The sequence below is a fragment of the Eschscholzia californica genome, unplaced genomic scaffold, assembly GCF_041429995.1.
Source record: "Eschscholzia californica isolate CP2 unplaced genomic scaffold, dmEscCali1.0.p SCAF_6, whole genome shotgun sequence".
Classification (NCBI taxonomy): Eukaryota; Viridiplantae; Streptophyta; class Magnoliopsida; order Ranunculales; family Papaveraceae; genus Eschscholzia; species Eschscholzia californica.
The window spans coordinates 16,315,006-16,330,745 of NW_028238483.1; the positions used below are offsets into that span (position 1 = coordinate 16,315,006).

The 15,740-nt window shown below is 36.5% G+C and overlaps 1 protein-coding gene across 1 annotated transcript; it reads right to left on the bottom strand.

The window, feature by feature from the left end:
• Nucleotides 1-369: 369 nt before the first annotated feature.
• On the bottom strand, nt 370-2,440 carry LOC147532017 (pentatricopeptide repeat-containing protein At3g02490, mitochondrial-like). The gene is made up of 2 exons (XM_086649885.1): nt 471-2,440; nt 370-373 (listed from the first exon to the last, which is right to left on the bottom strand). The coding sequence occupies exons 1-2, from the start codon at nt 2,438-2,440 to the stop codon at nt 370-372; spliced, it is 1,974 nt and encodes a 657-aa protein (XP_086506011.1).
• Nucleotides 2,441-15,740: the final 13,300 nt, after the last annotated feature.

The window sequence follows — 15,740 nt, forward strand, 5'->3', positions numbered from 1 at the left end:
GTCCATGACCGGGTCCGGTCATGGAAATAGTCTCCACGCCGGGTGCCCCTGCATCAACTTCCCCTTCTCCCACGAGGTTCGTCCCGAACCGTTTCGATGAAGAAAACAATGGGATGCACCCGCAGACGATAACTTTCGCTATACCGATCCGTAATTCCCATTTTTCACGAAAGTAGCCGAGAATTCGAAGAAGACAATGATGGACTAACGAATCCAGTATAATTTGGGCCCCTAGATACGACGAGATTCGTAAAATCAACTGTAGTGAAGAAACATCCAACAAATTGTGACAACGACCGTCATCTTTTAGTGGGATGAAGATGATTCCGAACACCATATATTCCTCCATGAAAATTCGAACTTTCAAATTCAACTTCAATTCCATACAAAAATCAATAATATTCAAGACGATTCCCCACATATTTGAAGTGTTCAAATTAATTTGGGTTGCGAATTCGTTTGGCTTATACCCAACCACAGTTAAAATAACATGGTTAAAGTGATCCTTTGGATGAACCCTAGAAACATACCCTATTTGAAGTGTCCCAAACTTTGATATGTACTCTACAAAGGGTTCCGGGTAAGGTGGGTAATTGTGTTTCTTCATTAAACGTAAAAGCTTCAATGATTCTTCAAGTTTCCCGCTTTTCAGTAAATTATCAATCATAGTTGTAGCTTGCCAAGGTCTTAATTTACCAGTATCGACCATCTCAACGAACAAAGTATATGCTTTCTTTACGCTCTTCTTGTTACACAAACCGTTTGTTAAGACTTCTAAGAGATCGGAATCGGCTTCACCGTTCTTCTCTAACATCCTAGTGAAACAAGTTAATGCCTTTTCGACTTCAACAGCTACAATATGTCCTTGAATTAAGATGGTCCAAGTCTTAATATCTGGAGGACATCCTTGCTCTTCCATGTCGTCTAATATCTCACAGGCTTCCTCCAATCTCCCAGCTTTACAGAGTCCAAAAACCACTTGACTATAAGTGATATTATCTGGCTCATAACCTGCAATTTTCATTGTCACTAGAATCTTTTCAGCTTCGTCAAATCGCCCAACACTAGTCAAAGATCTGTGAATCCCATCATATTCAGATTTACTGAGAGAATAACCAGCTGACTCATACTTCTTCACAACTCTAAAAACCAAGTTTAGATCTGGGTTAGGAGACAAGGAGATGTGTCGTAAAAGTACACTGCAATTTTGGGTCGAAGGCTTGTAAGGACCATCCATCATAAACTCATAAAGCTCCACTGATTCTTTCATCATCTTTCTCTTTTGAAATTGTCTGGACAACTTTATATATGTGTCGAGATCCATCTCATAACCTACACTTTTCATCTCCTTTACCACGTCCCAAAACTTATCAATCGCTTCTTGCTGCCCAAGAACCTTAAGAACTGCATTATAAGTGACACAATCATGTTCAAAATTCTTATGACTTTTAGCCCAATGGAAGAACTCCAAAGCCTTCAACGGGTAACCTCTTAGTTCCCTTAAGATCTTTTCAACAAGATTTTGAGATAACGAAAGATTCAAATCCACTAATTTCTTCTTAACCTCATCATTCCAATCAGAATTCGTAACGACCTCAATCACGGATTTAACAACGGCATTTATAGAGTTCGCTTTAACCATCTTAGAGAAAAATTCAGTTAAAACAGCAGCATCACTAGTCAAATTCGCTTTACGAAAATTACCCAAAATAGTTCTATAAGTTTCCTCATCCATCTCACAACCCTCATCAACCATTTTTTTAACCAATACCCAAAAATCCATCATGGAATCCTTATGCTCCAAAACCCTAACCATCAAGTTATAAAGAGTAGAATTGGACTTAAACCCATGTTTATCAGATACCCAATTAAAGAAATTTAATGCCTTTTCAGGGTTTGATTCAATTTTCTTCAAAACATAAATAACAGTTTCATAACTTAAGGTAGGATGTGGTGGTGAATCTGGTAGAGTTTTGGAAGCGGTGTTTAGTGGTTGTGTAGAATATGGTTGTATAAGAGGTGGTGAATTCGGTGCTGGTGTATCATAAGAGTTCGGAGGGTGTGGTGGTGGTGGTGAGTATGCTTGCGAAAAACAATAAGATGGAGGTGATGGTGTAAAATATACTGGTGGTGGTGACGGTTGGTATTGAGAAGTTGACGGTTGTTGTGTATGATAGTTCGATTGAAGTGTTTCTGGAAAAACAATAGACAGTTGTGGTGGTGATGAATTTGCTATTATAGGTGTTGAACACAGTGGTGAATACGTTGGAGGTGTATAATTAGAGTATAGTGGTGGTGGTGGTGGTTCGGAGGATGGTGTCGGATAATAATAGGATGGAAGTTGTGATGAGTTTTCTCGTAAGGGTTCTCCCGGATTCCAATGATAATCGTACGAATCTCTACTCGCATACAAACATGAAGTGCATAAGCATTGATTCATTATCCCTTGATTAGTATAATCCGATGAATTATAATTCTTTTCAGGGATATAATAAGATGGATATTGATTGTACTGATCTGGAAAAAAAATTCCAGAATCGTTAGCCCAAAATTTTGGTGGCTCTGAATACCACATGATGTAGAAACGCAGCGGAATTAAAGAAGACGAATAAACTAAACAAGAACGATAAAATAAAGATGAAATAACTCGAAAATACTGAACTTTATTAAAACTTCAAAGGGGGTTTTCTCTTCAATCTGAGAATAATAGACAAACTAGATATCCTTTTATAGGATTCTGGACTTTCCTAGATAGACTTGAATTAGACTTTCTAAATACTTAAATACTGCAACTGCCTAAATAACTTAGACTCAAATATGAACCTTTCCAATTATTGGAAATATTAAAATAGCATAATTCCTAAACCTAAATTAATTAATAATCATACTAAAATAAGGACTTCCTAATTCTACTCTCTCTGGCCGGTTGGTCCATGACCGGGTCCGGTCATGGAAATAGTCTCCACGCCTGGTGCCCCTGCATCACCTTGGCCACTAGTCTTGCCTTATACCTTGTACCCTTGATTTCGGAAGAATCCTCTTTCTTCTTGTACACCCATTTACAACCAATAACAGACTTACCTTCGGGCAATGGGACAACCTCCCATGTCTGGTTCTTGTGAAGAGACTCCATCTCTTCTTGCATAGCAACCAACCAACTCTCTCTTTCTGCCGCGGCGATAGCTTGTTTGAAGGTGACCGGCTCGTCGTCTTCCACTGAGAGTGCATATTCAACCAGATTTGCCTGCCCGTAATGCCTAAGAGGTTTGTCTGACCCTAACCTCTGTACCGGCTTATATAACCGTTTCGGCCTAGTGTGTACCGAAACATCCTGCTGTTGTTGTTGTAAAACTTGTGTACCTTCCCCTTGAACCTCCTCATGATCGGGTTCATCAATTTCCTCATCCTGAGTATTATCCTGATGCTCCACCTGATCATGATTCCTAGAAACCCGTTGGTCTTCGGCTTCTACTTCCACTACTTGAGCTTTAGTAGACCCAACATCACCACAATTAGGCACCGTAGCTTTCGCCATAGCTACAATAGATGACTCATCAAACACCACATCTCTGTTGATTACAAACTTCTTGTCTTCCGTACACCATAGCCGATAACCCTTGACTCCTGTAGCATATCCTAAGAAAATTTCCTTCTTTGCTCTATTGTCAAGTTTGTTACCTTTAACATGGTAATAGGCCGTACAACCGAAAACCTTAAGTCTCCCGTAATCTGCATGTTCACCTGACCACACCTCGTAAGGTATGCCGCCATCTAAAGAAGAATGTGGAGACCTGTTCACAATATAACAAGCTGTAGCAACAGATTCTGCCCACCATTCTACGCCTAATCCCGAATTGGAGCGCATACATCTAGCCTTCTCAAGTAGTGTACGATTCAATCTCTCTGCGACACCATTCTGCTGAGGTGTGTTTACTACTGTCCAGTGCCTCACAATGCCTTCCTGATTACAAAACTCCTTGAATGCCCCATCCGTGTACTCGGTCCCATCATCCGACCTTAACGTCTTCAGCTTTCGACCAGTTTTGTTCTCAACCATTGCTTTCCACACCAGGAATGTGTTGAATACCTCATTCTTATGCTTCAGAAAATAAAGCCAGACAAATCTCGAATGATCATCAACGAATGTAACAAAATACCTGGAACCACCCTTGGAAGGTAACTTTGCCGGTCCCCAGACATCGGTATGTACGTAGTCTAATACCTCTTTGCTCCTGTGCTTACTTGTAGAGAACGTCACCCTGTGTGCCTTCCCGAACACACAATGCTCACAAAACTCCATGCAAGGCTTCTTCATGTCCTTCAACAAGCCTTTCCCGCACATCAGAGATAGACCCTTTTCTGACATATGCCCAAGCCGCATATGCCAAAGCCTCGTACTAGCCGTTGGATCCCTTCCACTGATTCCTACTGCTACATCTCCAGTAATTGTTGTCCCCAAAAGTTTGTATAAATTACCGTAACGAGTACCTCTCATTACCACCAAAGAACCCTTAACGACTTTTATAGAGCCATTCTCTATAATTATCTTACAGCCGTTCCGCTCCAACACACCAAGGGAAATTAGATTTTTCCGCAAATCGGGTATGTGTCTTACGTCCGTGAATGTTCTCACCACTCCATCGTGCATCTTGATACGTATTGTTCCGAGTCCCACAGTTTTACATATACTATCATCACCCAGTATAACTGTACCACCATCTATACTCCTATAGGTAGTAAACAACTCCCTATTTGGACACATATGGTGTGACGCCCCTGAATCAAGCATCCACTTATCGAAGATTTTCTCAGACACCTCTGTCACCGAGAAACATTCATCCGCCTCTTCTGACACATATCCCGCCTCTTGCATCTCTTGTTTCTCCTTGTAGCCTTCGTTCTTTTGCTTCAACTTTCTCTTTGGACAAGCCGCTTTAAAGTGGCCAAGCTCACCACAACTAAAGCACGTTTTCTTGAAAGAGCCTCTAGATTTGGATCTAGATTTCCCGCCCTTTCCCTTTCCCCTTTCATTACTCCTCCCCCTCGTTACAAACAACCCTTGTGCTTGTTCTTTGTCTACTCCACCCGACGCCATACTGCTAGTAGCAACCTTACGAAGGTCATCCGCTAATAGCGAATTTCTCGTATCTTCCATGCTTAGACTATCACCAACAAGCATCAAAGTTTGAACAAGGTTCTCATAGGATTTAGGCAATGAAAGTAACAATATGAGGGCTTGGTCCTCATCCTCAACCTTAACATCAATATCCTTCAAATCTGAGATAATCCTGTCAAACCTATTCACATATTCCTGAATAGAAGAACCCTCTTCCATTCTACATGTGAATAATTTGGATTTTAAGTAGACCCGATTCGTTAAAGTTTTCGTCATGAAACTGCTTTCTAGCTTTAACCACACACCCGCCGCCGTTGCTTCTCCGTTTACTAGGAACGCCACGTCCCTCTCAAGACACAACATAATGGTAGCTCGTGCTTCGAGATCTAACTCTTCCCAATCCTCATCTGACATATCTCCTGGTTTCTTTCCCGTCAACGTCTTGTGTAATTTCTGCGAGATTAACAGATTCTTCATCTGCATCCGCCAATAAGAAAAATCGTTTTTCCCATTGAACTTCTCTATCTCATATTTCCCTGATTTGACCGTACCACTTCTCGATCCCATCTTCTCTTCGTTCAATCTCAACAAGGCTCTGGTACCAATTGTTATAACTAAAAGTCGCGGAAGCTATCAAACCTACCCAGAAATTGATCCGATTATGAAGATTAATCGAAAAGCTAAGCCAAAATCAAATATGCGAACAGAATTTAACGAGGTTCGGCCTAAAGCCTACGTCCTCGGGCGAACAAGAAATCTTTATTGAAGGATAGATGAAGACGACTAACACAACCCGCAAGTTCGTCCCAAGATGGTACCGTATAGAAATTTACCTTCTATACTAGATCTTCGACAACCGAGAAATTAAACACCGCTCAAAACTATGAACAAAAAATTTCTCTCTCACTTGCTCTCTCTCTTTAGCTCTCTCTAAAGAAGAGTTGTTGTTGCTTGTGTTGGTGTTTTACAAAGACTCAAGACCCCTATTTATATAGGATATCAAGCCCCATAAACAGAAACTTTGGTTTCTAAATTACTTTGGTGCCAAAATTTAGAAACCACCTATATGGTGCCCAATAAACCGCCTATGGTGCAAGCCAACTAAACCGCCTCTTTTGAAATTGGAAACTGCCTCTCACATGAATAAATGTAGACTTATACGAGAGTGGGATTTTTTTGGGGGAAGGAAAGAAAGGAGTAGTAGAAATAAGAACACATTTTTCATCTTCCATTATGAAAAAAATAAAAGAAACCTACAAAACTAGTTTGGTGAAGACACAGAGAAAGGTGATGGTGACGATGAATAAATGTAAATATAAAGGAGAAAAGGAAGAAGAAGGTGATTTTTTAAAGAATGGAGAAGATGGGAGTTGTAGAAATATAAACACGTTAATTAGATGAAGGGTAATAAAGAACATGAAAAAAATAATCTGTTACAGATGGGTAAAGGTTTAAAAAAATAAAGTGGATCAAATTTGAATAACGTAAAAGTATGAAACCAAAATAAAGTTAGTCACAAATTGGGGAGGCGAGAAAGGCAGGGGCGAGCCCACATAGGGGCCGTGGGGGCGCAGGCCCCCACAGGCCCAAATGTGAGCTCCTTTAGCTGTTAGAGGTGCTTGTAGTGGACTCTTTAAATACCCAGGTTAATCATACTAAATCCTTTATTAACAGCCCACCTATTAAATGACCAAACCAACTTCAGCCCACTAGTAATTACATCTCTCAACCCAATTAATAATTGCCCATCCACCAAAGTAATAACTGCCCATTTTAAATACAACTCAATTAATTACCCTGCATGTAACAAAAACCAGTACCTATCCATCCCTTTAAAGTTACTTTAAAACCCTAATTCTGAAGTCCTTACATTCTCATCTTTTTTCTTAGTCTTAATATCAAAAGAAAACAAAATATGATTTCTCTTTTTTTGTTCCAAAAATGTGATGGAGAGATGTTTTAAACTAAAAACTGTGGATAAATTTGTTATTTTTTTTTTACTTAAATGTGCCCCCACATCAAAAAAATTCTGGCTTCGCTTAAGAGATAAACCGCATGACACTTGATAATTATTTTTGTTTTCTTAAGGACATCCCTATAAATTTTACACTCCACACTTTTGTGATTAATAATAAAAGTTGTGTATGGTGAGAGACTCCCCCTTCCCACATTTCTAGTGTTAATTATTATTATCAATTTTCTCCAACATATCAACTTGCTTTCCTTTAAGTGATCTTTCATTTTACTTCCCATACCACCATATCAACTTGGTTGGGGAAATCATGTTGCATTTTACTTTTCTATATCCCATCCTTTTTTCCTTTACATCAGTTTAAAGAATAAATATACTGTGTAAACAGTTAAAAGAGATGTACTACATAAGGGTTTTGTTGGTTTACTCATATACAAAGGGTTTTAACGTGAGTTATTGCAAATGAAATTTTATGTGTTATTTCACGCAAAAAATCAAGTAATTTGTTATTTTGGAACTCACGAGTCACGACCTATTCGCTTTTTTATGGTCCACGAAATTTTGTTGATATTTCACTAAAATGTACACAAAAAATTCTGAAAAAACTCCGTAAACTTAAAAAAAAATCAAGATTATGATCAAACTTAAAGTTCATACATTTCACGATCAATATTCATTCGGGAGATGCTACAATGACTTAGAGGGTGACTTAGAGGATGACATATATAATGACGTGGAGTACACTAAAAGACAAAGTTTTTTCAAAATTTGACTACCGTGGAGACCGCTTTTGTTTCCAAATAAGGAAACATGTCATCCTCTAAGTACCAAATTCTAAGTCACTCTATCATTTCCTTATTCACAAAAGTCTCTAAAGAACAAACATTCATATGCCTTAGGCCACCTGTCATATGAAAGAATGACCATAATAGTGATTGTTTCCCGATTCACTAAATCCTAATATGGTATTCAGGGCAGACTCACCTTGGGGCCTCTGGAGGCAAGTGCTCCCACAAGTCCAGATGTGGTTCTTTTTAATAAACCTCCCTAACTTGTATAAAACAGGATTTGACCCTAATAAAAGCCTACTCCGCTAATAATCCATTCCTAAGCTCAACTTTTGGTGTTGGTGAAAGTAGGCCAAGCATCAATTATTCGATGGGTGATTTTAGGGAAATAAAGAAATTTTTCGGGGTGCAAAATTTAGGGTGGAAACGAAAAAATTTAAGACTTTTTGTTTCCCCCAAACACCCAAATCCTTATATTTTTCAGCTCCATCTTCACTCTTCTTCCTTTCCCACTACCACCATCAACTCTGTCGACCTTTACACAAATTCTGGCGCCACCTTCAACATTTCTGGCGACACTTTTCTTCTTTTTTTTTTTTATTCTTTCTTTCTGTCTCTTCTCTCTTTCTCTCTTCTCTCTCTCTCTTCTCTCTATCTTCTTTCTATCTCCGGCGAACTCCGGCGAAGGGGCCCCCCTTCGCCGGAGTCGAGATCTGATTTCAAACCAGATCACGTCTGGTTTCGAAACCAGACGAGCTCCTAGCGGAGGGAATCCTCCCCTTCGCCGGAGATAGAGAAGACATAGAGTAAAAGTACAAACAGTAAAATGAGAGAGGGGAGAGGAAGCAAAATGTCGCCGGACAACTCCAATCCGCGACTTTGAGGGTGTGTTTGGGGAAAGGGTTTTAGAAATTTTTGGGGTTTCCACCTTTTTCCTCAGAAATTTTTCTTTCTTCCCCAAAACACCCACCATTTATTCAATCTCATGAGACATGAAAAAATTGGTTTTATGTGTCACTAACTGACTTACAATGCAATCCGGATCTATAAGTATCTCCAAAAATTAATCTATGTTTGAGCTAAAAGTATTTTGCGCTAGTAAATGCCTACCATATTTTCTACACGAGAACAAAAAGAGAAAATACAATTATGGAGATGTTGTACAAATTCCCCTTGGGGATTTCTATACACTGCCGCCGAAGGCTAAAGCTGCCATTCCATCTCTTGTAACCCAAATTTGAAGTGTGTTAGTGTTAGTAACTATATGTTGTCTTCCCATCCCCAATTTGTAGCTCCAACAACTTGAGAAAATTTCCAAATATCTCTAACATTAAGGGAAAATGAAAAAAAGTTAAACTTAATTTAGTTAGGTCGTGGCTTTGGGGCATAAAGAACAATTTTCAATAAATAAATTCTTTAGGGAGTCCATATTTTATACATTCTCGGAGCATATTTTTTTTTAGCCCAAAAATTCATTTGTTTAAACATCGCTCCTATTCTTCATCTTCTGCATCACCTTCACCCACAAATTCCGGTCAATACCACCACAAATTCCGGCCACCACCACCATTTTTTTTCTCTCTGATCTCTTTCCCCGTCCGCCATCTTCTTCTCCTCCTCTCTTCCTTTATCTCTTTCTTACACTTTCCCTCTCTTTTTCTCTTTAAAATTCCCAGCACATATGGGATCTGCTTGAGTTTAATCTTCTTCAACCCGAAGAGGATTTCTTCCAGAAATCTCATCTTTTTCATCTTCTGATGTGGTGGGTTTTTATTCTCTGGTTGTTCGGTTGATTTCTTCTTGCTAAGGAAATTAATATCATCTTTGATCTTGATTTCTTGAACATATGGAAAAGAATCAAGTTTCGACCTAGATATTTAGCACCTACGACATCAAAGGTACTAAAAGTTGACATCATTGTTGCTAAATTTCAAGAGTTAAGATTATTGGGAAGTGAAGAATATGGAGAGGGAAGTTGAATTTGCAGAAATGGAGAAAGTTTGAGATTTCATATAGAGAAAATATGTTTGGTTGTTTGATTGATGAATGAATGACAAGTTGAGCAGGTAATTTGAAAGGGGAATTGTATTTATAGAGAGAGATAGTGGTTAGTCGGTCAGGAATACGAAGAGGAAAAAAAGAAATGAAGTGGGTTGGCCATACTTCTCCAAGTTCCTTATATCCTACTTAGGGGTTTCAATTTGTGCTTTACTTTTCATAGGCGTTGCTTTATTTTTCATTGAGTTGAAGTTGGGATTTTCAGAGAGAAGAAGTTAGAAGTATGAGAAAGATAGAGAGGAAGAGGGGAATGAGGTAGAGAGAGAGGAGAGAAATAAAATAGTGGTGGTGGCATGAAATTATGGTGGTTGTAGTCGGAAGTGTATTGAGGTGAGGTGAAGATGAAAATTAAGAGTTAAAAACAATCAAATTTATGTTTGGGCAAAAAAAACAAATATGCCTTTAAGTCAATCTTAGTTGGCTAAGTATTTAGTCCCTAGAGATTTATCTTTATTCTCCAAAGCCACGGCCTTTAATTACTATGTTTGTCTTGTTGGTCAAGTTTTAGAAAAAGACACGTGTACTTTTTTTTTTGCGGGAGGGAAATACATGTGTATTTAAGTTGTAAATGTATTTATATTAGTATTTTCAATTATTAAACCATGTCCTTATAAAGAAAAGTTTTTGATCCACAGTCCGGGCGGAACTCGGAGGTGTTGGGCCAAGGCTATAACCCTAGCTACAGTTAACAAGCAAATAATATTTTTTGTCGAAATAAAAATGCATTAAACTTGAAAGCAGTTTACAGTAAATAGTAAATCTTTCTATCAGATTTTATGACATTTTGCACTTCTAGTATATGTAAACAAATTTCTTCTCTTGAATTTCTTCTTTTTAGAATAGTACTACTATAACTATAATTAATGTCTTTTACAGGTTCTGACTGGATTAAAATTACAAGATTGAAGAAAGGAATTTACTTATAAATTTGAAGAGTTTCTTTTTAAAATGATATATCAATTGGAAGTAAGGTCTGGGGGAGCGCACAAATATGAAGAGAAGTGATAGAATTATTTTATAACTTTGATCCCTCCAAAACAATGTTTCGAGGCTAAAATTCAGTTGACATCGATAAACCATCCAGAGTGATCCTTCCTGGACCCAAAACAACCGAAGTGGTTCCATTGAGCGCTCCAATCCACCAAGAAAGGGTCCCACAAGGTGTTAGCTAAGTTAAAAAAAAAAAAAAAAACCTCAAATCGAGCTATTAAAGTGCCCATATAAGTGTTAAAGGCATCTCTGTCTCTCTGGAGACAACTTAGGAGGAGTATCCGAGTATCTATTATATAAAACAGAAGGGAAAAAATGATTGGGACAAACATCTTTTTTTAATAATAAATATTGTCTAGAAGCCCTTGGACATTTACAATATAGTCCTTTTCTATTGATGTGGATGAATCAACGATCCAAAACAAATCTATTTACAAAAGAATTGATATTGTGCGTTGCTTTCTTCTACTTTCTACTAGAGCTCTATTTTTCTTTAGACTATCTTCATAAAGGGAATGAATTAGGGGTTTTCTACATTATCTCCTTAGAGGGAATGAACTAGGGTTTCCAACCATATTCTGTTCATTACTTCTCATCAACGGAGGAGCATCAGTTACACTACCTAATGTTAATTCTTCTAGGATTAGGGTTATGTCAAGACATTCTTCTAGGTATTATACGTAACTGAATTCATCTCATCAATCGATCTTCTAGATATGTTTTTATTCCCTCTATACAATCACATTATGTGTTTTGTCAACATTCTTCTGCTTAGGGTTTTTATTGTCACATTTTACAATTGTTCAAGGGTTTATATATAATATCTAGTCGGCGGCTGTTTTCTCAAGCACTTCACCATCCACTCATTCTACAGAGGTTGGTAGTGTGATCAATTTGATTCATGCTTTCAATATGACTGTTATTAGCCACTTTCAATTTGAGTCCCGCTTTTGGTTATTTACCATGGGATGGATTTAACCAATTTGAGTTTGATTGTAGTGAATCCAAGTTTAATTTGTGATTTCTTATTTTGCAGCAGAAGAACGAGGAGATATTAATCTTGCATTTCAAGTTGGTGGAAGCTCCAAAACCATTGGAAGGTAGTTTATAATTTGCACTTGATTATATTTTCTAGAAAATGTTATAGGGTTTGTTTTTTGGTGCTTAGAGATATAGATATGAGACAATGTTACAGAATTTTTGTCACTTAAAGTCTGGTTGTGAATTTGTAATCATGATAAACATTCTTAAGTTCTTTTAGGGGGATTTGCGCTAGCAGTGGCATAAGCAAAAGCTTAGCACAGTGGAAAAGCATTTGATACAATTAAGAAACACAATATTCATATTTGGGTTTTCAAATATATCTTTGTTTTCAATTTCGGTTATCTGCAACACGTAGCAGGTGATTTTTTAATGTTTTCTTATGCGTGATTTATAGTCCTCTTTTATTGCAGACTTTAAAGATGTAGCTAGAAGCAAAAAGTACTTAACAAGTGGTTTTTTTTTTTCGATCCTTGGTTGTAGACTGAAATCAACATCTTTCATTTTTCAGTAGGAGAAATATTTATATTGTTAGAGCTATCAATTTTATTTCTAGATAGCTAAATGATGCAATTTATGTTCGTTTAGCTGGTGAAAAAGCACAAAAAGTATGAAAGTATGTTTGTTTAATGTTTACATTTACTGTGATACGGGAAATCTATAACCAGTCTCCAATATTAGGTCTCATCCATATTTATACCAACGCCACAAGAAACATGTTTTATTATTATTGACAGTAAGTATAGGGACTTCTACTTTTTTTTTTTTTTTTTTATGAAGAAAACATAGCATAACTAAAAAGTTTACGGGGGACGTGTTTTAAGTCCAAAATCGCATGGTCAATGAGTCTAGAGACCAAAGATAATCTGAAATAGAAAATAAATCCACTCAAAGTAAATTACATGGCTATCCTCTCATTTTCTTTCACTACCTAACTTATCCTAAGTTAAAAAAATAACCTAAAAAAAAAAAATACCATAATAATATTTAGAGATTCATTAAATGATTTCCTCAAAAACACACTTTTCTTTCCGAAAAAATAGTTTCCTTTCCGTTTAGCAGAAGACATTTTTTTTATATTTGAATTAGAATTTCCAAAAGCAAACGAAGAGAGAGAGAGAGAGAATATCGCCCCTTTCTACTAAACCGAGTGGAAAGGGTGAAATTTTCGAGTGGGAGAAAGGGAGAAACGATTGCTGCTATCGTTCATCATCTACATTAGTGAAAAGTAAGTAAATTTCATTTTGATTTTCATCATTTTGATTGTTCCTTCAAGTTTTCTTATGATTTTGAATGATTTTTTCAACTTAAAACCAATTAGGGTTCGATTTGCTAGGGTTTAGTTGTTTCAAAGTGTATTGATGGAAGTTTTTTTCAAAACCATAAATTAGTTCACAGTAAAGAGTAAGTTTGTTGTTGCATGCAACAAGAAATTTCTAGGGTTACATTGTATTTGTTGTTGTTTAATTTCCTCTCATTTTCTTATGATTTTGGGTTACAATGTGTTTGTTGTTGTATAGTTTATTTGAACAAATAACAACTAGAACTTAATCTCTTTATAAAGTTTAGTCATGCCTACATCTTCTCTAAAAAGTTTTATTTAAGGGTTATTACTACCCAAACTTGATTGACAACCCTAGAACATTATATGTTGGTATATGATTAATAGTTCCAGAATATATCCGATTGTATAAACAGTTTATTTTTTTTTCTAGCATTTTTGAAGTTTATCATACAACCCTTTAATGGTAAATACGCAAAACTATTTTCATAAAAAACCTGACTTGTTTGACTAGCATTTTTTAGTTTCTTATAGAAACACATGAATTGTGGCTACCCAAAATTGTTTGTATGTTATTTTGGTTAACACATATTTGAAATTTAACTAGTATATATGTTTTTTGTTAGTCAATTTGCAGATTCAGAAAAATGGTAAGATTAAAGCTTCAGACAGACAGGAAAGTGGATTGTCGAAATTCGGTGGCTGCGAAGGATAATGTAACTCGAAAACCTGAGGTGCGAAAAAGTCCAAGAAATAGAATGTTACAACAGACATTGGGAAGTACGGTAGAACCTACTTCAAAGAAGAGGAAATCAAAAGAAGTTGTGGTATAGTATTCAATTAATGTTTTATTCTCAAAACTTATAACATAATATGCAGTTGATATCATTTTATGATTTGTATCAAATATCTATGAAAACAACTTTTATGTTTAAGCATTTTATATTATGATTCTATTTGTGTTGTGTATGTAGCAAAACGACCCACCCGGAAGGACAAAAAGGAAACTTTTGATAGATGAACAAGTTGAAAAGATAAAGACAGCGAAAGAGGTTACACCTGCAAAGTGCAAAGGTAAGAAGATAGGTCGTTCTGCGGAGGAAGCTCAATCCGAATCTGAAAGTGTAAGTTTTTTCCACAGAAATTCTTATTCATAACAGATGCTAACAGATTTAATATAAATGTTAGTAGAATACTTACAATTTAGCCAAATCAATTTCATTATGTTATAGCAATTTATAGGTTTTGCATAAACTTTCTTAATGCTTTAAAAATTCTTGTGTTGTTCATGGTTAATAATACTTGTAATTGTTATTTTATCATTGGTCAGGTGAAGTTATAGAGGGTTTTGGAAAGAACTCCATTGGTGGAGCTGGTTCTGGAAGGAGTACAAATTCGATAGGTATGGGTCAAAGATGGTTTATGATTTCCTAATGTTACTATATTGAACTTATAAGCGCATTTGTTGTGAAAACAGATTTTGCAGTATTTTAGAACCTTTTGTGTTAATTTGATAAACATGAAGGATGTCTTAAAATCCTTCATGTTTCAGTATTATAACATATGTTGTAATGTTTATTTCAATTATTTTTGTTTTGTTAACGTTGTTGTACAGAAAAAATGAATTTGGATTATGATAAAAGGAAATCCGGAGAGCGTAAAGTCTTTGCACTTTTACCTACACCGACGTTCAATCTTGATTTTGATACGACTATGACCAATGACTTTGTGGACGTGACCGATATAGCAAGATCCTTTAACTCTAATAATGAAGTTGGTGATTTTCAAGATGATAAAGAGGAGATTGTTGATCTTGGGTGTGATGTTGTAAAAAAAAAATCACCAAACTCGATGATTAAGAGGTTGAAGGGACAACCAAGATTGAGAAAACCAAGTGAAAAGGTTGCTAACACTCTGGCAGAAGTTAAGGAACCTATTGAAGTTGATCTCCAACCGTCACCGAAGAAAAAAGTAGAAGCCTTGGACAAACTTGGAAACTGGAAAAAAAGTCTCGTTTACAAGACGTTGTTGGACAAAGAGTTGCCCTTAATTGACGAATTTAACAAGAAAGGAAATCGAAGGTAAAGATTATCTTCTCAAATACGTGGTTAATTTTTTGTTAAAACATTTATTTGCTAAAACTTATATGTATGATTTCTTTTGAAGTATTGGTAACACAAGCAAATGTGAGAAAGTTTTAGAAGTATATTTATGTTTTTTCTCCTACAATTGTAATATTGCAGAACAGTCATCTGGTCAAAGGACCCTAAAAGCTACATTACTGGAAGGCAACTCGACCTGCTCATGCTAAACTTCGAGTGTGATGCACAAATAATAAATTGGTATGCATCGAAATTGTGGAACAGCAAGAAGAATGAGCGGAAAAATGTCGTTTTCCTGTCATCTGAGCTCTTTGTGAGTAATATCTTTCAATTACCTATGAAATTTTATTGATTTTACAAAAAACTCTAAAACTGGTAGGAGCATTTATCA

Excerpts from the sequence above, each read along its gene's own strand:
- LOC147532017 (XM_086649885.1), bottom strand. The coding sequence starts at position 2,440 with ATGAATCAATGCTTATGCACTTCATGTTTGTATGCGAGTAGAGATTCG.